The sequence below is a fragment of the Musca vetustissima genome, unplaced genomic scaffold (genome assembly GCF_032173495.1).
Source record: "Musca vetustissima isolate MV318-11 ecotype Yass unplaced genomic scaffold, APGP_CSIRO_Mvet_v1 utg190347, whole genome shotgun sequence".
Lineage (NCBI taxonomy): Eukaryota > Metazoa > Arthropoda > Insecta > Diptera > Muscidae > Musca > Musca vetustissima.
Window position 1 is genome coordinate 12,975 of NW_026882592.1, and position 24,789 is coordinate 37,763.

General features: G+C 32.9%; 1 protein-coding gene across 1 annotated transcript; it reads left to right on the forward strand.

Annotated features, from left to right (window-relative positions):
* Positions 1-10,828: 10,828 nt before the first annotated feature.
* LOC133329123 (uncharacterized) lies at positions 10,829-24,190 on the forward strand (the record flags this gene model as incomplete). The annotated part of the gene is made up of 6 exons (XM_061537620.1): positions 10,829-10,955; positions 19,695-20,062; positions 20,840-21,012; positions 23,488-23,541; positions 23,765-23,911; positions 24,061-24,190. Coding segments are annotated over exons 1-6 (936 nt in total), but the record flags the coding sequence as incomplete, so codon positions are not given.
* Positions 24,191-24,789: the final 599 nt, after the last annotated feature.

Genomic DNA, 24,789 nt, shown 5'->3' on the forward strand with positions numbered 1-24,789 from the left:
CAGATATTCCCCATATTCGAACTAGGTTTAAGTTTGAAAGAAATATTACGATGTGCTCAGCTTGGACCAAATCGGACATTCCATTCGCTTTATATAAGATTTATGAATATTCAATATGTTGACACTTTGTGTGAGAGGTACCAGAAGAAGAGGACCGATAGGATTGGTAAAAATATTGCGTTGTGCAAAGTTTGGATGAAATAGGCTATTGCGTTCGCTTCAGGGCCCCCCAGGCTACGTCGCTGCTTTGGAGTTACTGACAAAAAAATCATCTCGCCGTAACTCAAAAAATTACTGTTTACAGTCCGATTTTTTCCTATACCAAAACAAGAATATACTAAGTTGTATGTAAAATCTAAATTTAAGTGAGCAAGAAAATCTGGAATATTGACAGTGACGTTTGGCAAGATGAACACAAGTTCAATTTCGATCAAAAACAAGTCAATTTCAGTCTAATCTCTCACTCACTCTTTTATTCGAATTTTTGCCAGAACATCGTATGGTCAATAAGAAATACTACCTTGGAGTAATGCGCCATTTACATGATGCAAATTCGCCGGAAACCCACAGAATTGTGAAGATCTAATTATTACTTTTGCGCCATGATAACCCACCTAGCTCACACATCGATGCTTGCGAGTGAGTTTTTTTTGGATAAAAACAAATTCGGATATTTTCGACACCTTTATTACAACAAGTATGTGATACAGAAATAATATAGTAAACAATACAACAAATAAATTGAAATATACACGAGAGTTTTATCAAAATGGGATTTTCGATTTAATAGAAAATATTTATATTAAAGAACAGAAGCCCGTTTTTCGGTATTGAACTTCGGCCTTTTAATTTTACTTGAAATGAATGTATTTCACTAGAAATAAATAACTTTAAAACATGACTTTTTCATTGTGTTTTTTCTTCGAGTGTCTATTTTCAAATTAGACACACTAAAACATTCGCCTCTCTGGTGTTTTTGTTTTTTTTTTACTTCGCCATTTCTCCTCTTTTGTTTTATAATACAATTTTAATTAACATGTCAATACTGTACAAATTGCACTTGTTAATGGGTGGAGAAGAGGCTGTGTCGCAGAGCACTCCCTCGCTGTTCGAAAAACCAATGATTCTTCGAAAAAAAAAAACACATAGCCTACCCATTGAATTGGTGGGATCTTTTTTCATTTAACCTTTAGTTACGATTTTTTCTTTAATCAGAGCATTTATTAGAGGAGCAAGTGAAATTAGCAAAGAAAAAAGAAAATTATATTTTTAAGAAAACAAGAATGAGAATATTAATAAAATCAACAAAAATAATTTATTGAAATTAAATTAAGGTAATAAAATAATACTGTGAAAACAAATTGTGAATATAAGGTGATTTTAAGAAAAAAAAAATACATATATTTCGTCGTGTATAAAAAATACAATTTTGTTATGAATATATCTAAAAAATATCGGAGAAAAATATCATGATATACATTTAATAATAAAAATGCGGTATATGAAAATATTTTATCGATTGCATTATATTACAAGACTGGTCCTCTGTGTGTGTCTCTCATTATAGTCGTCTTTGTGAAAAATATGTATCTCAGTTTTTCTAAATAAAATCGAAGACCCTTCGGACTTGTCCTGATAGTATCTGGATATTTCTCCTCAAAATATTATAGTGTGACTGTTTTAAATGCCTCTTCTATCAAGTTCCTTGAATAAGTAGCGGTGACCCACAGGAGTGCTTATAGAGTTCCCTCTAGTGATGTACCCTGTCCAACTACAATCCTAATGAAGTTGTCAAGTAAGCTGTAACTTACTCATTACTCATGGAATATACCTAGGTAAATTTTTCACCTAGACCTTTGAAAAAAACGCCACATATTTAATTTGAATCCCAGCTAAAAATAGAGAAATGTTTATATAAATCCGATTTTTAATAATATTCTGTTTATTCATTATTAATCATCACAATGATAAATAAAATGTTATTTTTATAAAAATATACATTTTTCTCATGAATTCCAATGTCATATATTTTTCCAATTTATGTTGATAAAACCAAAATTTCAAAGTTTGTAATACAAATAAATGTCATCGATTTCTCTAAATCAAAGAATTCTCAATAACTTATAATGACAACGAAAATTTGACGCAAGTTGTTGAGTTTAATTAAAGCAAACATATTTTGCCAATAAAATAGAAAATAATAAGATTTAAAATAAATGGAATATTATTGCATTTTGAATACAATAATTTTGGAATTCTAATACGCTTAAATTGATAGGCGATGTTTTTATTGAACTATTGGATTTAGTAAATCTAGTAGATCTTAATTGTCATTTTAATCCAAAAAGTCATTAAATTCAAATTGAATAAAATGTGTTTGCGTTAACAAATGCTGTGCGAAATTGTTATTTCCTCCACCATGAGGTTGACATTCAAAATAAAATTAAATTATGAGCATTTTTTCGCCAAAAACATTTTCCAATTACCAAAAACAATCGAAATGCTGAAATCATCCAAATCGATTGCAACTGCATATTTAACCATCAAAATACATAAAATGGGATAGTGTCCCAAATTTAAAAAAAACCTTCAAGTGGAATTTGAACCATGAGGGGAACATTCCAAATGGACACAATTGCATGCCAACTCTATTTCTACAAAGGACTTTTGTTCAGAAGTCCGAATTTTCAATTCACGTGATAAGCAGAACAGGAGGTAACTTCTGAGAGAAAGTGTATGTGTGAAGTGTAAAAACACACAGTGTGTTCCAAAACATACCACATAAATGACAAGGGCATTAAATGACATAATCTTGTTTTATACCTACATTTTAAATACATTTTTATACATACAATAAAATGATATGATTTCCGACCGCTGGAACATCCAAATTCAAAAATTCCAACGTGTTTTGAAAAGCACATGTTTGGCTCAGGTATAATCTCGGATTATTTACTTCGAGCAACAATGATCAAAATGCCTGACCTGAGAAATTAGATTTTGTGGAAAATTCCCTGTTTTCTACCACAAAATTCAAAAAAAATTGTGACGGAGACCTTTTTAAAGTTTATTTCGAGAGGTAACCTTAAAGGCGTGACAATCTTTTTCCCATTTGCAAATATTTGGAATATTACTTATATAAATGTGAGGAATATTTTTGTCAAATACATTAAGCCTTAGACGGCTCTATGAAGAGGCCGGTCTCCTTTTCCAGAAATGATTGAGAAGTCATTTAAAACGGGGCTTTAGCATGTCAGAATATTTCACAAAAATGTTTGTCATAAAGTTTAACTATAAGTCTCAAAATAGACCAAAACTCGAAAATAAGCCTAAACCTTAAAAGTCTACAAAATATGAAAACTGATTTTAGGGTTAAAACCTATCTTATTACGAATTTGTGCTAATTTTTCCCACTAGATGTCGTTTTAGAAGGATGGTATAAAGGACAAAAATATTCGCCATCAAATGTTATAATAAGAGGAATCGGTATACATATATAATATATATGGGCAACATTGCCAATTTTTTAATATTCCATTTTCAAAAAATCAGCGTTTTTGTTTTTGTGACACATCAATGATTTTTGGTACACATATAGAGAAAAATGTTCTGACTCCGAAACCGTTCGCGATCAAATTTTTGGTTGATGCGCGCAAATGTTATCGAGGTTTTAATATTGAGCCTAGGAAAAAATCTTAAAATTACGCCGTTTATTATATTGACCAAAAACGTTGATATATATCTTCCTCCGTAAAATAAGAATATGAATATATTATAATAATCGCGAAAAAGTTGTACATCTTCGCGAAATATGAGAAAAATAATAAAAATATAGGAGATTACGTCAATATATTCATTATATTCATGACATATACACATCTAAAAAATAATTTAAAAATATCTACATAATCTAAACACAATGATGAATCAAATGATATCAAAATCACACAAGTCCGTGTAGCGGTATCTAAATCATAGCGACAGCAAAACAAAATATTGAGGAAAAATATGTGTTTTTGGCTCGAAAAAATAATGTCATCATATTTATTTTTTAATTTTATACAAGAAATTTCAGAAAAAAATGTTGGGGTTATTGTGCTATTTTACCCGAATTTCGCCGAAAAATCCACATATATAATAATAATCACTTTTTGTGTATAAGTATACGCCTTGCGGATTATATCAAGACCCTTTTTATAAATCTTAGAATTCTATAAATAGGAATGAATGTTAAAATAAAATAATATTATGAAATATACATTTTAAATTGCGTGTAAATCGCGTATTTCTCAAAATCATTTGATGCGCATGCGATTCCCAGGAAGTACTGAAGTTTATCTTCCAATCCATATATATTTTGCGAAATTTCATTTGACGGATAAGATGTGCCGCACGTTACATTGAAGTACCCAAAAAATCGTAAAACGCGAATAATTTCCGAAAACTCCACATGCCATTAACGCGCATCCGATTTCGGTGTGCACTCTAAAAAAATACATCGATCTATACCATTTCAATGTGGTCCATTAAGAACCATGGATGTGCCAGCACAATGTATTTTTGAGATAAATTGCGTACATCTCTCTTTCGGCTGAAGTTTTTAAAGTTCTCTTTTCGAAAAAGATCAAAAAACATTTATTGAAGCGGAAATGATCAGAAAACGCAAATAAATCCGCGATATTTTCAAAAACATTCAGTAGATGGACAGATTTTATATCATCCGAAACTAAAAATTTGGCCGAAAAATTCAGTTGTCAGTAAAAATTTGGCCGAAAAATAGGAAATTTGATCGCACAAAATTCGCACCTTCGGATGAGTATTACTCTGAAGCTGTGCATACTACATACACAAAATACATATCAAATTACGCAGATTCGCGACTACAATAATCTTATAATCGATTTTTATAAATTCCTGTTTGCGTATTAAAACTAGAAGTAAAATTCAAAAGTAAAATTCAAAAAACACTCAAAATCGAGCTTCAAAATGTCAGCATCATTTAAAGGTAGATGCAGTTAAAATTTTGAAAAATGATACATAAGGGGCGTAGTCCCCATTTTGTTGGCTTCTAGTTTTCTTTTGACACGAAGACCGTGCAATGAGTGGCTTAGTCACAAATCGATAGAGAACATAAAAAACTGGTTCGTCTCAACCTGTTTTTACACATTTTTTTACATTAAAGTAGACACAGCTTCCACCAAAATAAAGTTTGGAGGTCAATACCATGAACAGTTTGCAACGACAGATCAATTAACCCAAAACTATTCGTTTTTTTCATATACTTAAGTAGTTCCCGAGTTATAAAGGGGTGAACCTCCGCTTCAGCTATGTTAAAAAATTGGCAATATTGCCCATATATATATATATATATATATATATACTAAATATATAGACGTCAATTTAGGGCAAAAAAATAAAAAAATTTAGGAATTTTTTTCATAGAAATTTCTCATTACTTTTGCCAAAGCCCCTACATTATTTTTTCGCCAGATGGCTGTACTGATAGATTTCTCGATCAATTTCAGATTTATGCTCGTTTGCTGTTTTTTGTTTGTTGCATTCAGTTTTGAGTTACAGGGTGTAAAAAATAGAAATGAACAAAGAGAAAATTTGGTACATTTTATAGTTTTTCTTCGACAAAGGCGAAAATGCATGCCATGCGGCAAAAATTGTGAATGGTGTTTATCGTTCCGATGCTGTAACATCCAATTATGTTAAAAATGTAAAACGCACAGGTAGACCGGTCGATAAAATGATAGAAATGATCGAAGTTGACCGGCATGTTAGCAGTCGTAACATCGCCAGGTGCTAAAAATCGGCAAACAAGAGAGGTGACGTGTTCCACCAGGACAACGTTAGCCCACACACACATCTACAGTGACTCGCCAGAAACTTTTGGTTGAGAATTTTTAATGCGTCCGCCATACCGTCCGGACTTGGCACCAAGCGATGATCATCTTTTTCTGGCGTTGCAAAATTTCTTTAATGATAAAAAATTGGTATCTAGGGAGGATTGTGAAAATCGACTACTAGAGTTTTTTTTGCAAATAGGGAGCAGGACTTCTATGAGAGGGACATTATGAAAGCTAATCGGATATTCCGAAGCATGTTAAATAAAGTACTATAGTTCATATAATAATAATGGATTTATTTTCCCCATGTTTTTTTTTCTTTTTCTTCCGATTTTATCTAAATTGTGCACAAACTACATGAAGTTTGTACGATGTGCATAAAAATTTGTGCAATGTACTGAAGTTAATATAAATTAATCTCTGGCATGTTTCGATGAAATCGTTTCAGATGTAGATATTGCTGTCACATATATATTTCCGTCGGATTTTAGGTAATTGGTGCAAAATCCAAAATCCTAATGTTTGTCCGATTGACACGAAATTTTTCACAACGTATCAATTTGAGACCAAAATGACGTTACTGCGTTTTTTTTTTGTTTTTTTTTTATTGGTGCAAAAGCAGACATAACTTCCATATATATTTCGAATGGGTGTCTGATTGAGATTACATTTTAAAAAAGTGTGCCATACCGCACTAAATTTCCCATTTTGCGGAAACGAGACTTAATCTGAACGACTCTAAGTTCGTTCAGTTTTATGTCAAAGTTTGTTCGAAAAGAGACGTCTGCTAGGATACATATGTAGAATTTAACCAAAGTGGTGAAGAGTGTTTACTACTTTCTTTACTGCTTTTGTGTTTCTCATAGGAAAACCCCATAGTTTAAAACTTTCGTTTAGCTTTCCTTGAGAGTGGCTAAGAATAAATTAAAACATACATGATTTTTAAGGCAAAAGAACGGTAACACTTTAACGATGGCATTCAACAACCCGTAAAGTAGAATTTAACTAAAGTCTTTTAATTATCAGAATTTTGTACGAAACAAGAAAATACATATGACTATGATTAAAAAATGACACATTAGAAAGGCTCTCATTAATGCGTTAGCCTTTGACATTTAAGGACATCACGTTACGGCTACAATTATATATCCTTTTCAAAGCAAAAATATGAAAAAAAAGGAACAAAACTTATCTGCTACGACACTTTTTTTGTTTGTTTAACCAGCTAACCAGCAAATTGTTTGCTTTAAAAAATAAATGAACAACGGAGAAATAAAATGGAAGAAAATGAGCAATGCAAGTAAGAGTTTAACCGTTGCAGAAAAAGAAGAAGATGAAGAGTAGAATGTGAGAAAAATATATAAAGGACACTTCACACGTAGGCAAATGTATATCACATGTCTTCAAACAGCAACAGAAAAACTACTTGCGTTAAATAAATATAAATAAACGCACTCGCTTACTCACACACGCACACTGAGAAACTCGGGGTTCTAAGGAAAAGCTTTATGTGGAATGAAAATAAAAATGTTGCGTAAAATTATAATAATTAAGCTTTTAACTTTTAAACTGTTTTGTTTGTTTATTATTTTGCCGAGGCATTTTCATTTCTATATTTTCTTTTTGTTGCATGTATTTTTTCTTTTACTTTTCCACTTCAATCCACTTGCTTTGTAATTGTAGACGTTTCTTGTTTTGACGTGTGTGTGTTTCTGCTTAAAGTCTTACGTTTTGGCCATCCTCCTTTTTTTGTTTTTTAAACGAGGAGATGATGTTGTAAAGAAGGTGTTCCGTAAAAGCAAAAGGAAAATTATGCTTAAAATTATAACCTTAAACAGTCGTATGTATGTATGGTTGTTTGTAACGACTTTGTTGATATTTTCTTAACATATTACCATAATGAATTATGATTTTAAAAGCTTTAAAACATCAACACAAACGGTGAGAGAAAAAATGAGAAAATTTTGTTTTTTTTTTTTAATATGAAAAATTATACAACGTTTGTTGTAGATGAAACCATAATTTAAACAAAAAAAAATGCTTAAAATTCTGTTTTCTGGATACTTTCACAACTGCCTTTGAAAGTGAAAATGAAAGGACTTCAATTAAAATAATTTTTTTCTTTAAGGAACTTTTGGTGTACTCTGCATATGCATTTTGGACACAAAATGTGTTCTAAAAAACTGTCGGGGTAGTTCAAGAGGTATTTTGGTTTGAGGCGGATCTTAGAAAAGCTTTTTACTTGTTGAATTACTAGAATTTTTGTTACTTGTAAAATAGGTATGAAAATCCCGGATTCCAAATCAATATATGAAAGGGAAATTGTTCACCACGGAACATTTTGGAGATAGAGGAAATGTGTACAAAATATTGTAGAACATTACATTCCTGTGAACAAAACAATCTATATTTCCGGAAAATCAATTTTATAATATATTTTAACAACTTTCAAATATTTTTTATGTATTTTTTCAATAAAAAACAATTATAAATTTTATTCACATCTTTCAAATATTTTTTATGTATTTTTTCAATAAAAAACAATTATAAATTTTATTCACATCTTTCAAATATTTTTTATGTATTTTTTCAATAAAAAACAATTATAAATTTTATTCACATCTTTCAAAATTGTACACACATATTCAATTTTATTCCACATTTGAATTTTTACACTTTCCTTGGCCTCCTTCTCCTCGATATACGGCGGGAACGTCTCGATGTTCCTCGACGACTGCTGCGACGTCGTCTTCCTTCGCCCATGGACTTCCCCCTACGACGCCGGCTTGGACGCATTGCAGCATCTTGTAGACCTCTATTCTTTGCTGCCCATACTTGATATGACAGCTTCTCCTCTGGAGTCATATCACGCCAACCCTCACCAGCCATTTTTGATATTTCACTAGCGGGGAAATTTTTAATACCTCTTGTCGTTAAATCCCGTCGGTAGTCCGCCATGTATAAAATAAAGGGGTTCGCCGATTTGCTCTCCGCCATTGCCAAGGTTGTCCTTTCTTTTTGATTAGGCAATTGAAAAAATAATATTCTTTAAAATATAAAAAAAATGATTTGAACTCTTTGACTGTAGATTTTGAAATGAAAATTTCAACTAGTGAAAAATTATATTTTGAAAAATATTGGAATTTATTTTGCAACGCCAACTTTTTCCTTAAGAAAAAATATCTACAAAAAACAAACACAGGTTTTCGAAATATTCAGAATAAGTAGAAATTTGTTCTATAAAAAGTCAAGTAGAAATGTCTTCTATATAAAGACCATTGGACTCTATACAGACGAATTGTGTATATAAGGACCCGAGGTCTCTATACCGACCAATTGGTCTATATAAGGACCCGAGGTTTCTATACAGCCCAATTGGTCAACACAATTAGTCTATATAAAGACCTTTGGTCTCTATACAGCCCAATTGGTCAATATAAAGACCTTTGGTCTCTATACAGCCCAATTGGTCAATATAAAGACCACTGGTCTCTATACAGCCCAATTGGTCAATATAAACCCCTTTGGTCAATATAAAACCCTTTGGTCTCTATACAGCCCAATTGGTCAATATAAAGACCTTTGGTCTCTATACAGACCAATTGGTCAATATAAAGATCTTTGGTCTCTATACAGCCCAATTGGTCAATATAAAGACCTTTGGTTTCCATACAGCCCATTTTATCTATTCCTACTTCAGCATTTTTATTCCCTCATCCCCTAAAAGTATGCATCCCGTTGTTTATTTTACGATTTCAAATTAATTAATTGCTCTTTCTTCTCTGAATATATCTACTGGTATTTTAAGACTTCTTATGTGGTTTTGACACATGAAGTTTTGTTGAGAAATGTTAAAAAGTCGACAAATGAAAATTGCTGTGTTTTACCACATAACCTCGGTTTCAAGTGTTATTTTATACAACCACTTGAATCTTAAGGTTGAGGTATACGGACAAAACAACAACAACAATTAATTGTATGACATGTCAAAAATTTTAAATATATTTTTAATAGTATGAAAATGTAATCAAAATGGGGCGGTGATTATTAATAGGTGTTCAACTAAAGTTAGGTTTTAAATTTTTAATATGGGCCCAATAAATCGATCATTTATATCACTCCTGTACAAAAAAAAAAAAAAAATTATGTATTCTATTTGATTTCTGATATTTGCAGATAATTTACACATATATATATTCACTGTTTATTGCATATGCAACAATATAACCTGTTTTTAGCGCCTAAGTGGTATGCAATGTTATTTTAATTACTCTATATAAAATTTATTGACCAATTGCATTTATGTTGTCTCCTCATATAACATATTTGTGCGTATAATATTGTTTATTGTACTACAAAAATATATATGGACCATTTTCGCACACATACATACAACATTTATTTTTCATTTCACATAGAAAAGACAAAGACAAGCCCGCAATTTGGTCATTTCCAAATAAGTGCCATCCATATGACTTTCAGTTATGGTCGCGTTTAATGGTTTTTTACAACCAATGGCATATAATAAATTTTTACATTATGGATGAAGACATTCGAGTTGAAATGGTCATATCAAAAAAATTCCATTCAATTATCAATTAACAGCCACCTAACAATATGAAATAAATTTTGATGTGTACCCTCGTGCTATAAACAAATAAACACATTGAATTTAATAACTTCTGCTAACAATTCATTAACAAAGAAATAAAGATGCGAGGCGAGGTATTGGTCAACAAAAAATATAATCCACCAAGAATTTATATTACAAACGTACATATATATGAAAATATACTTCATTTGATTCTCTCTTTTTCTCTTTGCAGCATAGCATAGCAGCATAAACACCCGTCACATACCCAAAAGGCGTTATAAATAGCCTGTGTAATCCCTGAAGCAAATAAGTAATACCGTAGAGAAAGAGCGAGAAGTTTGGTTGGGGCTAACACCATCGAAGTGTGAATATAATCAGAATATTGCAACACCTCAGGGCGGAGGGTGTTTCGGTAAAAGGCATTGTAGTGTAATTTTATGTGACAATGCCGGGCGTGGTATTTTTAATTGTTGTGCCAACAGCTAATTTTGAACGTGAGCTTTATTATGGTATGTATTTTGCAATTGGGCAATAACGAAAAAAAAAACATCTGAATCCTTTATTACTATATAAATATTAATGTGATACTTTCATTGAAGTTGAATGCCAAACAGAAAATGTCATTTATCATTTTGTTAACAACTCCTAGATATATTCGTCGAGGACCCCGTAATACCCAATGGATAGAAATTCGGCCTACGATAATTTGGTTCAAGACCCACCTTTTAGTATACAGATCGTCATATCTCGACATTTTGTAAGCAATTCCTAGATATATTCGTCAAGCACCCCGTAATACCCATTGGATAGAAATTCGGCCTACGATAATTTGGTTCAAGACCCACTTTTTAGTATACCGATCGTCATATCTCGACTAGCTAAGTCGATGTAGACATGTGTGTTCGTCCGTCAGTCCGTCTGTCCATTATATTTTGTAAGTACGATACAGCCTACAGTTATACAGTTATTTTGCATGTAGGATGGGTTCTGGCCAGAGAAGACCCCTATTGTTTTTGACAATGGTCGGTAAATGAAATATACCAAAAACTTTATTTTTGTCGGTAATTCTGCTAGCTCAAAGAAATGTGTCTGACCATGGAATAAGTATGAATGTTTTGATGAAGATCGGTCAATATTTAACAGGTCAAATGGACTCAGACTTTTGTGTAAAAATATGATAAAATGGATGTGGGAGTTATACTAAGTTAAACACAAGTGTTTACGAATCATAATATGATTAATATTACCTTTACAAACCTCGAAGGTGAACATGTCAAGCGGATCGCTATCGCTACGACACAAATTTCGGTGAAGATCAGACGATATTTGGGGAATATTTTATATCATCCTATTTATTAAAAAAGCCAAACGCAAATAATAATTTGTTATTAAAAACAAAAAATAATTGAACAAATATTTGGTTGAAAAACTTAACCAAAATCACTGGGATTATCATTGTATGAGGTCTCCTAAAATATGGGACAATGTTCAAAATTTTTGTAGGGGAGAGAACAAAAAATAAAAAAATTACAGTCATATTGGTTTAAAACCAGTAAGGAATGTAGTAAAGTCGGACAGGACCGATTATATGATACCCTTCACCACTTTGGGTATATTCAACAGATGAATCCTAACAGACGTCGCATTTTTGAATGAAATTGGATCCATAAACATGTCATTCTGCAACCTATATTAAATTTTTCATTTTGTCGGATATAGAGTTGCTTCTTACGATGGGAAAAATTATGTAAATCAATTTAAAGCATATATATATATATATATGATATACATATATATATATATATATATACCTAAATCTGAACCGAATTTCAGGAAATTTAACACACATCATTCTAGACCTAATTCATTACGCTGTGCCATATTTCGTGCAAATCGAAAGATATGTAGGGACATTGGTGATCCATTTACATTAAATCGGAAGAAAATATATGGGAGCTATATCTAAATCTGAACCGATTTTTTCCAATTTCAACAGGGTTCGTCCTTGGACCAAATAAGTGACCTATGCCAAATTTCATCCGATTAGGATCATAGATGCGACCTGTACTTTGTTTACAATTTAACATCGACAGACAGACGGACGGACAGACGTACGGATGGACGGACATGCATAAATGAACTTAGAAAGTGATTCTATGGATATTCTCAAAAGGAACCATGTGTCTATATCGGTTCCTTTTGCCTGTTACAAACATATGCACAAAGTACCACAGTGTGGTGAAGGGTATACAAAGTGCCAAAAACGTGTACAAAGTCTATAAATACGGAAATTCGGTAGGTACTTTTATATGGTGGCCATCTCGAAAAGTACACCAATATATGGAACAATATTGATAATTTTTGTAGGGGAGAGAACAAAAAATAAAAACTTGTTCAAAGTCCATCAAATACGAAAATTCGGGAGGAAATGTTATATGGAGGCCATCTCGAAAAAACAATATTGATGATTGTTGGTAGGGAAATTTTCTACCCAATGCTGAAGCATAAACCAATCAATATTCATAACGTTCAGAAGGGATATTTTCCCTTTATTTATAATTCAGAATATGAGGTTATAGCAAATTATGTTGAAAATTGGATTTTCACTAAAACTTGGTACCAGAGGGAAATTAAAATTATTATTTCTGTTGAAGCCAGTTCAACAAGGCTAAATAGGGTACCTTCCCCTACTACAATAATGAGGTCTTCAAAACGTCAACGCGCGAAAGAAGAGCGCCAATATGTTTTACCATAATAAATCTTTCTTTCTCTTTCTTTATTTATTTGCTTTGAATACACATCAAGAAGATGCATATACTTTCATTTACCTATGTAATTCCTAAATAACTAAAAACCGTTAAAAACATCATTATCAATATTTTCATTAATGTTTTGATATCCTTAATTCCAGTAAATTTACTATCGAATCCCATATTGAAATTAAAAATCTGTGGGATGCAACTTTTTCATGCATGTATAATTTAAAAAAATTATAATTGTAAATACTTATACGGTAATATCATATTACATATTTTGTTTTCTACACATCTACAAACAGAAAATCTTATACGTATACACTTTTTTAACCACATACATCTAATACCATAATTTATTATAATTTCTCCCCTACAAAACCAAAAAATATACCAACACCTAATAACAATCTGTGTTGTGTAATAGATAAACAACTTTTGACATGCTTTCTGTGTCAAGGACAAAATTCAATTTCTATATTTCATGTTAATAGGATAATGATGATGATGCCACGGCGACAACGATCATGATGATGATAATAATGCTGTGCAGCTATACATTAATCAAATCATTTTCACTTTCATATATAAACTGAGGTTGTCTTACATATAATTTGAGACTTCATAGTGCCACCCCAAGAAAATATATGAACGCAACACATCATAATATGTTATTATTACTCATATTACACGAACACACCTAAATAGCATCATATATCATCATCATGATGCCGTGTTCTTCCTGCTCCCCAAAAATATGTTACAACTTATAAGGATAATTAATTGTCTAAGCAACAATACTTATGTTAAACATCCTGTCATCAGGAAGCTGAACAAAAACACAAAGTTCAACATCTTTAACGTAACAAAAACGTAAACTTGTTCGAAACATTTAAGTGATAATTTCCCCCACCCTAAAACAAACCCCTCATTTAATTCACATTGACATGAACGTTTTTTTGTTTCCATATTGCAAAACTTTCGTTTGTTTTTAACTTCCTCCCAATAGCATTAACTGTCAACTTTTAGAAGATTGGTAATCCCCGCAAAAGATTAATATATGTATGTGTGTGTAGTTTTGCCAGGAGTTAGGTTAAAATGTGCTAGTTAAATTGTTGATTGATTAGAAATATGTTTAGCATCGTTATAGAATTTTAATATTGGTTTTGACTTCTACACTTTCGCTATTCCTTGTATCTTCTTCATCTTCTTTTTTATCGCATTGTTGTTCCCAGTTTCTGCGTTGCAGCATATTTATGTACATAGATCAAATTCACCAAATATCCCTGTTATTGATGATGATGATGGTGATAGCTGCGAACGAAAACAGAGTCACAGCTTCGTAAACACTCCTCACATACGACAAAAGAGTATGATTGATTAGATTTCGTGGCCTGGTTTTCTAAGCAAAAAGACTGTTTAAAACTCAAAATTAAACAGACAAAAAATGAACTTTAATCTTATGTAGAATGGATTTAAAATAGGGCAGAATGAATTTCGTACGTATAGGTTACGAAATGTTTATGATGAATATTTCATATATTCCTTGCCTGGAAAATATTTTGCGATATTTGCACCTCTTGACCGATTAGAGATAAACAGCTACTCTTTCTTACCATGGCATATTATCGAAATATTTTTTCGCGGGGTGAAGATTTACGTCATAAGAAGAAAATTTTATAATTTTGCACAGAAAGGTTGATTTGGTCCGCGGAATATTGACCGATCAAAATAGCCATTAAAATTAGTTGGTCAGGTTCCTTTCACCGTGTGTTAAGTTGTAATCTACAGTTTATTATTTTGGCCTATAGAGCGACTTGAAAAAAACACACATATCTGATCTTCTCCGAAAATTGTAGGCCATAACCGGAACTTCGTGTAAAATATCAAATCGATAAGCGTGAAATATATATTTAGCGGTGTTACAAACTTTTGGGGGTGACAACATAGTTGTGTAAGGTATAATAATTGCGGTTCCAGAAAATAAGGATGAAGAAGAAGGACAAGGACGAGAGTTATAGAAATAATGTACTTTAAAAATATCCCTTTGAATGCAGATATTTTATCTCAAATAATCTGTTTCGTTTTTCACTGGGAAGTTTAGGCTTACTAGAAAAAAACCCTAATGCGATAAGTCAAAAACTTGGCCTGTCACGTATTTATACCCTTCACCACACTGTGGTACAGGGTATTATGTCTTCCTGCATATGTTTGTAACAGTCAAAAGGAAACGAGATAGACACATGGTTCCTTTTTAGAATATGCATAGAATCACTTTTTAATTCGATTTATGCATGTTTGTCAGTCCGTCCGTCTGTCTGTCTGTCCATGTTAAATTGTAGACCAGTGAGCGGAGCAGTATAGTCGGACGGGGCCGATCATATGATACCCTACACAACATCCACGGAAATGTAACTTTGTGTGGTTCTTTAGTCTGGGCTTGGGCAATATTCGCTATATTTGCAATCTCTTGATCTCTAGAGGTCAGCCAATATTACTAATATCCAGTACAGCCCTTCTAATTACTTGTACAGATTCCCTTCACCGTGGGTTGTGTTGTGATGTTCGGATTACAATTGTGGCCTATAGATGGACTCGAAAAAAGAAAACAATTTTAAACAATATTATTATTATATGATTATCACCGAAAATTAAAGGCGTTATTCTTGACCACACTTGGATCCTCATGGAAAATTTTAAAACGATCCGCGCTATATTTCCGCCTCTAGTGTGTTAATGTGTTACTAAATAATATATGAGTGTAACTCCCACATCCGAGTACGTACTACAATGTAATTGGTATCAATTTAAAGGCCATCCACTCCTCTTGGATATACTCGGCTCTATGTTTTTCAGGGGCAAATATATATGCTATAGAATACAAATTTTGTCATTTTTCACACAAAAGTCAGGGTCCATTTGACCCGCTAAATATAGACCTATTTTTATCAAAACAGGGATGCTTATTCTTTGGCCCAATCCCCTCCTCCATGTAAAAATGTTTGGGCCATAATTGTGGCCTCTGGAGCGACCAGAAAAATCGACGAAATAAAGTATTTGGTCCATTTTATCCCCTAAATATTAACCTATCTTTTCCAAAAACAATTAGGGTTTTCATTGGCCAGAACCCATTATACGTGCAAAATTTCGTGAAGATTGGTCCATAACTAGATCGACTAGCTTAGTCGATCTAGGCCACAGTATACTTAAAGGTATACTTAAAGGTTGGTCTAGGACCAATATTTCTTGGGGCTGCACGAAGCTATAATACAGGTCGCATTTATGATCCGAATTGGATGAAATTTGGCATAGGTCACTTATTGGCCCAAGGATGAACCCTATTGAAATTGGAAAAAAAATATATATATATATTCGTCCGATTTAAGGTAAATGGTGTACCAATGTCCCTACATATCTTTCGATTTACACGAAATTTGGCATAGCGTAAAGAATTATGTCTAGAATGATGTGTGTTAAGTTTCCTGGAAATCGGTCCAGATTTAGATATAGCTTCCATATATATTTTCGTCCGATTTAAGGTAAATGGTGCGCCAAAGTCCCTTAATATCATCCGATCTGCACGAAATTTGGCACAGCCTAATTAATTAGGTCTAGAATGATGTGTGTCAAGTTTCCTGAAAATCGGTTCAGATTTATATATAGCTCCCATCTATATTTTCGTCCGATTTTATGTAAATGGTGAACCAAAGTCTCTATATATCTTTCGAAATTTGGCATAGCGTACTGAATTGCGTCTATAATAATATGTGCAAAGTTTCGTGAAAATCGGTTCAGATTTAGATATAGCTCCCATATATATTTTCATCCGATTTTAGGTAGTTGGTGCACCAAAATCTCTGAAAATCATTCGATTTGCACGAAATTTGTCATAGCGTACTGAATTATGACTAAAATGATGTGTGTTAAGTTTCCTGGAAATCGGTCCAGATTTAGATATAGCTCCCATATATATTTTCGTCCGATTTATAGTCCCTAAATATCATTTGATCTGCACGAAATTTGGCACAGCGTAATGAATTAGGCATAGAATGATGAGTGCTGAGTTTCCTGAAAATCGGTCCAGATCTAGATATAGCTCCCATATATATTTTCGTCCGATTTAAGGTAAATTGTGCACCAAAGACCCTATATATCATTCGAAATTTGGCATAGCGTACTGAATTGCGTCTATAATAATATGTGCTTAGTTTAATGAAAATTGGTTCAGATTTATATATAGCTCCCATATATATTTTCGACCGATTTTATGTAATTGGTGCACCAAAGTCCGTATATATCTTTTGATTTGCACAAATTTGGTATAGGTTACTGAATTAAGTCTAGAATGATGTTGCTAAGCTTCGTGAAAAGATCCATAGCTAGGCCGATTGACACAACGTACTGATGTAATATAAATTAGTCTCTGGCAAGTTTCCCTGAAATCGGTTCAGATATATTCTACATATGTTAGGATACATATGTAGAATATACCCAAAGTGGTGAAGGGTATCATATAGTCGGCCCAGTCCGACTTTACTACTTTCCTTACTGGTTTTCCTTCTGTGTTCCTAATATACTCCCCATAAGTTTGATTTTGTGTCACAGTATTATACATTGGCATCTGACCCGATTGAATCACTATTGAACATACGTGTATATTTGGTGATATGTGCAAATTTCGTATGAACTGATTAAATAGCGTCATAACGGGAATTATATTCGGAGGCTATATTGAACCGATTAGACCTACGCAACTGTTTATGCATGTCCGTCTGTCTGTCTGTCCATATTAAATTGTAAACAAAGTACAGTCGCATTTATGATCCGAATTGGATGAAATTTGGCACAGCTCATTTATTTGGCCCAAGGCCAAATCAGATTTAGATATTGCTCCCATATATATTTTCATCGGATTTAATATAAACGGTACACCAAAGTCTTTCGACTTGCTCGAAAAGTGGTGAAGGTTATTTTATAGTTGGCCCTGTCAGACTTTACTGCTTTCCTTATTGGGTGATTTTAGGTTAACACTGTATGACAAATCTCGGTACAAATCTCGGTACGTTTGTTATGTGGCGGATTTCAGATATGTTTTTTCATCGGTGTTGACTCTTATTGGATATTTTAAATATTGGTTGATCTTTAAATGTAGCCCATATAAAAAATCCAGGCCCTTGTTAGGATTTTTTTTCTCATATTTTCTAACAAAAGTGACTATATTTTAGCATTACGAAGTGGCATTCCGGATCGTGATATGTAAAAAATTCCTCATAGAACATTATAGTATAAATCCATAATTCCACATAGTCCCCCTACGAAGATCAAACGTTATTTCGGTATTTTTAACGCCCTGGCCCAATTTTTCAGAGTGTCTGTACTTTGGCATTTCATGACAGTACTTTTATTATGCCTTGGCTGTCTTGTACAAATGGGGTACCGAAAATGTGGGGTACCGTTCTATGTTGGCTATTGCAAAAAGTTGACATATCTTTATAATTAACCCAATAAAGGCGCAAAGTTCCAAACTGCAGCGAATTCGGTTAAAAACGAACGCATAATATCGAAAAATGGAGAAATTTGGTCCCAATAAGAACCCAATGTACTAAATTACGATTGAAAAACCCCCAAAATACGGAAAATGGACGTACCGTTATATGTGTACCAAAGGTAACCTGCCTTCAGACAAAAACAAACTTTATGACAAATTTGGGAGATCTATCTCAATTCGTTTAGAGACTAGAGTGATTACCCGAGAGGGTCAGACATGATTATTTCCGACCATATAATTGGGTCGGGCCGCAATATAGTTCTATTGATTAACTAAATCGATCCAGCTCTGTGCCTCCCTTCCAAACCATTTTTACACAATTCCCTCCGAATCATTTCTAGCAATTAACATTTCACTCCTTTCATAGAATGTCTTCCGAAGAAATTTCTAACATTGGCCTATTTCCTGTGAATACTTAAGCAACATACAATCGAAGCGATATTTCAATTTGAATTTGGTTTCTTGATTATTCATTTTCAAACAGTCAAATGCCAAGCTGGCAATAATTACAAAAGGATTCATTGGCGACAGCGAAATTTCGCAGCAAGCTTACACAAATGGCATTCATTGGTGGTATGGCAACCAATATCCACAAATCTGACACAGCAGAAATCATCGAATTTTAATTGTAATCGTATTATTTACACTACTGTGAATATAATTACAATTGTGGGGGGATAGGGAGAGAGTAAGCATATTGAATTGGGTAGAGAATGTAGGAGTGAGTAATCCAGAATTTTAAGTATATATACAATACATCACACATCATAAACAAGCTATCACGTCTGACTATATGAGGCGTACAAAATGTTTATGTTCCTAAACATTGGCCTCATGACATCTGCCCTAACAGCATGAAACACAACAAACACACACACACTTTTATACACATACATACACGTTTGAAAGCCACATTTATATGATGTCCTTTACTACAAAATTTACAGGTAACAATCAAGATTTGTCATCACCGAACATACCGGTCCATACAATAGCCACCAAGGGAGGTATTGGCGTGGGCGGCATTGGCGGCGGAGGTGGGGTCAATAATAACCTTAACATCAATCTTCCGGAAAATAACAACGCAATATTAAGACTTGAAGTTGAGCTACGTGACAAGAATGCACCCAAATACCGACGTGCAGCCGGTCTGCCATCTTCAGCAGCGGGTGGAGGACGAGGCCGTGGTGGTATGGCCACAAGGCCAGGTGGCCATAATAATCGTGCCATTACAGATGGTAGTGGAGGGGGCGGTGGTAACATTACTAATGTTATGACCGACTTAAAGGGTAATACAATAATACCCCTAGAAAAGGTAAGTGGGTTTGGGTAGATATTTTTACGATGATGTTGTATCGTGCGTGTACAAATGTCCCGCCCATATACACATACCAGTTGAAGAAAATTTGCTCGTATTTAGGGTTAAATAATGATTTCACAAATAAGGTGGAATAGAAAATAAACATGTTTACGATTATGTGACAAAATGTGAAAGTGAATATGGCAATAAAGATGTTGGCCAAGAGAGATGGCACGAAAGCCAACGAAATGGAATTTTATGAATGGTATTTTTTCATTAGGAAATTTGGTAAGATTTATTATTTGGCAAACAGGTGGTAAAGAAAAGCGGAACAGGAAGCTGATATACTAGCAAAGGATATTTTTAACGCGTCAAATACAAGAGTGTATTTATTAAAGAATATTTTTTCGAGGACAAAAAGGTTTGGATTTATTAAAGAATATATTTGAAAGACCGAAGAAGCGTGGATTTATTACAGAATACTTTTTCAAGGACCTATATAGGCGTTGATCGATTAATATCTTAAATAATATTTTTTCGAGGACTAAACAAGGCTTGGATTTCTTAAAGAGTATTTTTTCCTTAAACGATATTTTTTCGAGGACCAAGAAAGGCGTGGTTTTATTAAAGATTTTTTTTCGAGGATTATTAATATGCAACTTCTATTTATTCATAAGCAACTGCTATTTGGAAATTGAATATCCTTAACTCTAAGTCATTCATCTTAAGTAATGTAACTCTCTTACTTTATTTTAATAACATTTCTATTGTTGTTGTTATTTCTAATTTCAGGTTCTTGAAGAATTACTGGTTAAGTTGGAAATAGAGCACGTCACCTGGACGACAAGTAAAAAAGGATACTTTCATCATGTTGTGTTCCCATTGCAATCGGGAGAGCCATGTGAAACCACTTTACATTGTTTAACGGAACTGGGTATTGGCACTAAATTGAATTCTAGTGTCAGGTAAGTTGAGATACTCGTTTTTATGAGTCTCTCGTGAAAGGACTTGTGACACTGTTTCTAGAAGACAATCATGGGCAGGACACACAAACAGAAACTTGGATAACGAAAGCGAAAATGACTATAAACATGTTATGAAAAACAATAACAAACTGGAGAGAAAGGAGGACTTGGAGTCCACTACAAACTTTTTTGTTCTTTTGTCCTTTCACACATACACTCAAACAAAATGCAAGATATTGCCTTTAGTCGCCACTATGGTATTGTATTGCACTTCACAAGACAGCCAAGTTTGTCTATTGTCCCCGAAGTGCAAAAGACAACACGGCCAGACATTTATTTCAATGCTGCTCCAAACTGCCTGGGCTGAGTGTTGAGGACAACGTTTCTGTTGCAGCTATAGGATTTTATGACACCCACAGCAATATGTACATGAGTTGTTGGTGTTGTTGTAGTTGTTGCTGATATTGTTGTCTTAGAACACCTAAGCCAACAACATCACGAGTTATTATGTGCTGTATTGGCGGCGGCGGTGGCAGCCATAAAAGTTCACTCTTTGGTATGGGCTTTTAAGTGGCCATTCTTATCAGCTTGGCAAAGTTTTGAAATGTGTTCTCGCCATTTTTGTGTTGTTGACAGTTTTTATGATGTTCTGGCTTTGCTGGCGTACAAAGTTGATAAGGTCGTGAAGGGTTTGTTGCATTCAAAAACGTTTAAATGGCTACATAAACGGCTCTTGCTTAGAAGATATGATGCTAAGATGCGAATAAAGGCCAGAATGGGATATGTGGACGAAAATTGTTTTGAATGGTTTGGAATTAGGGCATTTCTATTGTCAAAGCAATTCCAGAAACTTCATATTTTTAAACTAGTAAGAACATTTTTTCAAGGAATAAAACAGGCGTGGATTTTTTAAAGAATATCTTTTCAAAGACCAAAACAGGCGTGGATTTTTTAAAGAATATTTTTTTCAAAGATCAATATAGGCGTTGATTTTTAAAGAATATTTTTTTCAGAGATCAATATAGGCGTTTATTTTTAAAGACTATTTTTTCAAGGACCAAAACAGGCGTGGATTTTTTAAAGAATATTTTTTCAAGGACCAAAACAGGTGTGGATTTTTTAAAGAATATTTTTTAAGGACCAAAAAAGGCGTCGATTAAATAAAGAATATTTTTCAAGGACCAAAACAGGCGTGGATTAAATAAAGAATATTTTTCAAGGAATAAAACAGTCGTGGATTTTTTAAAGAATATTTTTTCAAGGACCAAAACAGGTGTGGTTTTAAAGAATATCTTTTCAGGGACCAATACAGGCGTGGTTTATTAAAGAATATGCTTTCATGGACCAAAACAGGCGTGGATTAAATAAAGAATATTTTTTTCAAAGATCAATATAGGCGTTGAGTTTTAAAGACTATTTTTTCAAGGACCAATATAAGTGTGGATTTATTAAATAATATTTCTTGCAAGGACAAAAACAGGCCTCGATTTTTTAAAGAATATTTTTGTGTGGGCAAAAAAGCCGTGGAATTTTTAAAGACAATTTTTTCTTGGGCAAAAAAGCCGTGGAATTTTTAAAGAATATTTTTCGAGTAACAAAAAAGCCCTGGAATTTTTAAAGAATATTTTTCGAGTAACAAAAATGCCCTGGATTTTTTAAAGAATATTTTTTGGGGAACAAAGAAGCCGTGGTTTTATTAAACAATTTTCCGAGACCAAGAAAAGCGTGGATTTATTAAAGAATATAAGAGGTGTATATATTAAACTATATTTTTTCGAGGCCCAAATAAAGCGTGTGTATATTAACCTATTTTTTTCCGAGAGCAAAAAAGGCCTTGATTTATTAGAGAATATAATTTTTTTGGAAGACCAAAATGGACCTTGATTTATTAAAGAATATTTTTTGAAGATCAAAATAGGCCTTGATTTATTAAATAATACTTTTTCGAGACTAAAATAGGTCTTGATTTATTAATACTTTTTGAAGACCAAAGTAGACCTTGAATTATTTAAAAATAATTTTTTGAAGATTTAAGGAGGCGTGTGTTTTTGCAATAATACTTGTTTTCGATGTCAAAAAACGCATGGATTTTTTAAAGAATAATTTATTATGGACCAATAGGGGCGTGGATTTTTAAAGAATATGTTTGCAAGGACAAAAAAGTCTTGTTCCTTGAAAAAAAAGTATTTCTAAAATGTCTACGCCTGTATTGTTCCTTGAAAAAAGATTTAAAAAAAATCTATTCCTATATTTTTCCCCTAAAAAGAATTTTTAAAAAATCTAAGTCTGTATTGTTCCTTAAAAAAAATATTTTAAACAAATTAATGCATATATAGTTTTCCTTAAAAATTTATTTTTAAAAAATCTACGTCTGTATTGTTGCACTTGAAGGTGTTATAAACGGAATTACAAATTTGCATTTCATTTAAAATATTTTTAAATATTTATTTCATTATTTTTACTTCCCCATTCCAGTGTCCTACCCTGCAGTGTTAGCTATGATGCCTTAACTGTTATGGAAGATGTTAGGTAAGTATTTCCTTTTTAATAATAAAAAAGAAATGTCTTTAGAAATCATTTCCACGAACCTTCATAGCTGCTTATTGAAATAGTCATTTCAATTGGCCGAGGCAATTGCGGAATTTTCAATTCTCTTGCATAGCAAATTGATTTCACGGCTCAACAATTTAATGTCTTGTGCTTTGAGTTGTCTTTTTTGATGCGTTTTTTTCTTCTTCTTTGTATTCCATAGCGATCCATTGGATGGTGAAGAACTGTCGAAGTGGAACAATTTTGTGGAATCAATTAAATCGAAGTTAACCGTAAAACAGGTTGTTGATGGTGTACGTGCCGGGGGTTCATTGTCCTTTGATTATCTGCTACTAATTGTAACGGCCGAGTAAGTTTTGTCCAGCAACCCTTTTATTTATTCAATAGGACATTTGTGGGTACTTTGGCCCAGAAATGTTAATAATGTCAAACAACTTTTGATTTTTTTGTTAGTACCTGAAAATCTAAAATTGACAAATTTTATTTTTCTTTCAACAGTTCCTTGGCCGCTTTAGGTTTAGTGGAGAATAATGCACCCAACATTACGGCAGCTATGTTGGTATCACCGTTAATGGGTCCTGTGATGTCTATTACATTTGGCACCATTATTGCTGATCGGGAATTAATTGTAAGTATTCAATCCCCAAAAGGTAATAATTATGGGGATGAAAACCCTTGGTGTGTATATTAAGAACAATTTCGCCATCGTTCAAGTTTTTGAGTTGTGGTGTGATTACTTTTTCGCTGCTTTAAAGTTCATTAAGAAAAAAACTTTATATAAAAACTGCTTGTAAGCCCCGATGAATATATGGGAAAAAATATATACATACATATGTATGATTTTGTATGTCAAAAATTCCTTTGTGTATATATTCGACATTCCGCATATTTTCTAAATATTTTTTAAATCCCATTTTCTATCATAATATGACCAACATATTCGCTTTAAAAAAGCCTCTCTCCCTCTCTTTCTTGCAAACACTTTCATATGAATGTCATTGTCAATTCCGAAAAGTGCATTGCCATTGCCACAGTCAGTGTTCATTTTTATATCCGCTACAAATTAATGTTCGACTGCAGTATTTTTACAGCTCATATGGCATTTTAACACAATAAATATTTAATAGTTTGTTGCTTATAAACAAAAGGGACCCGGGAAAATTGAAAACACTTTGTTGTTTTGTTTTGTTTCCTATAAATAAATTGTCCATGCCATAAAAGTAAATG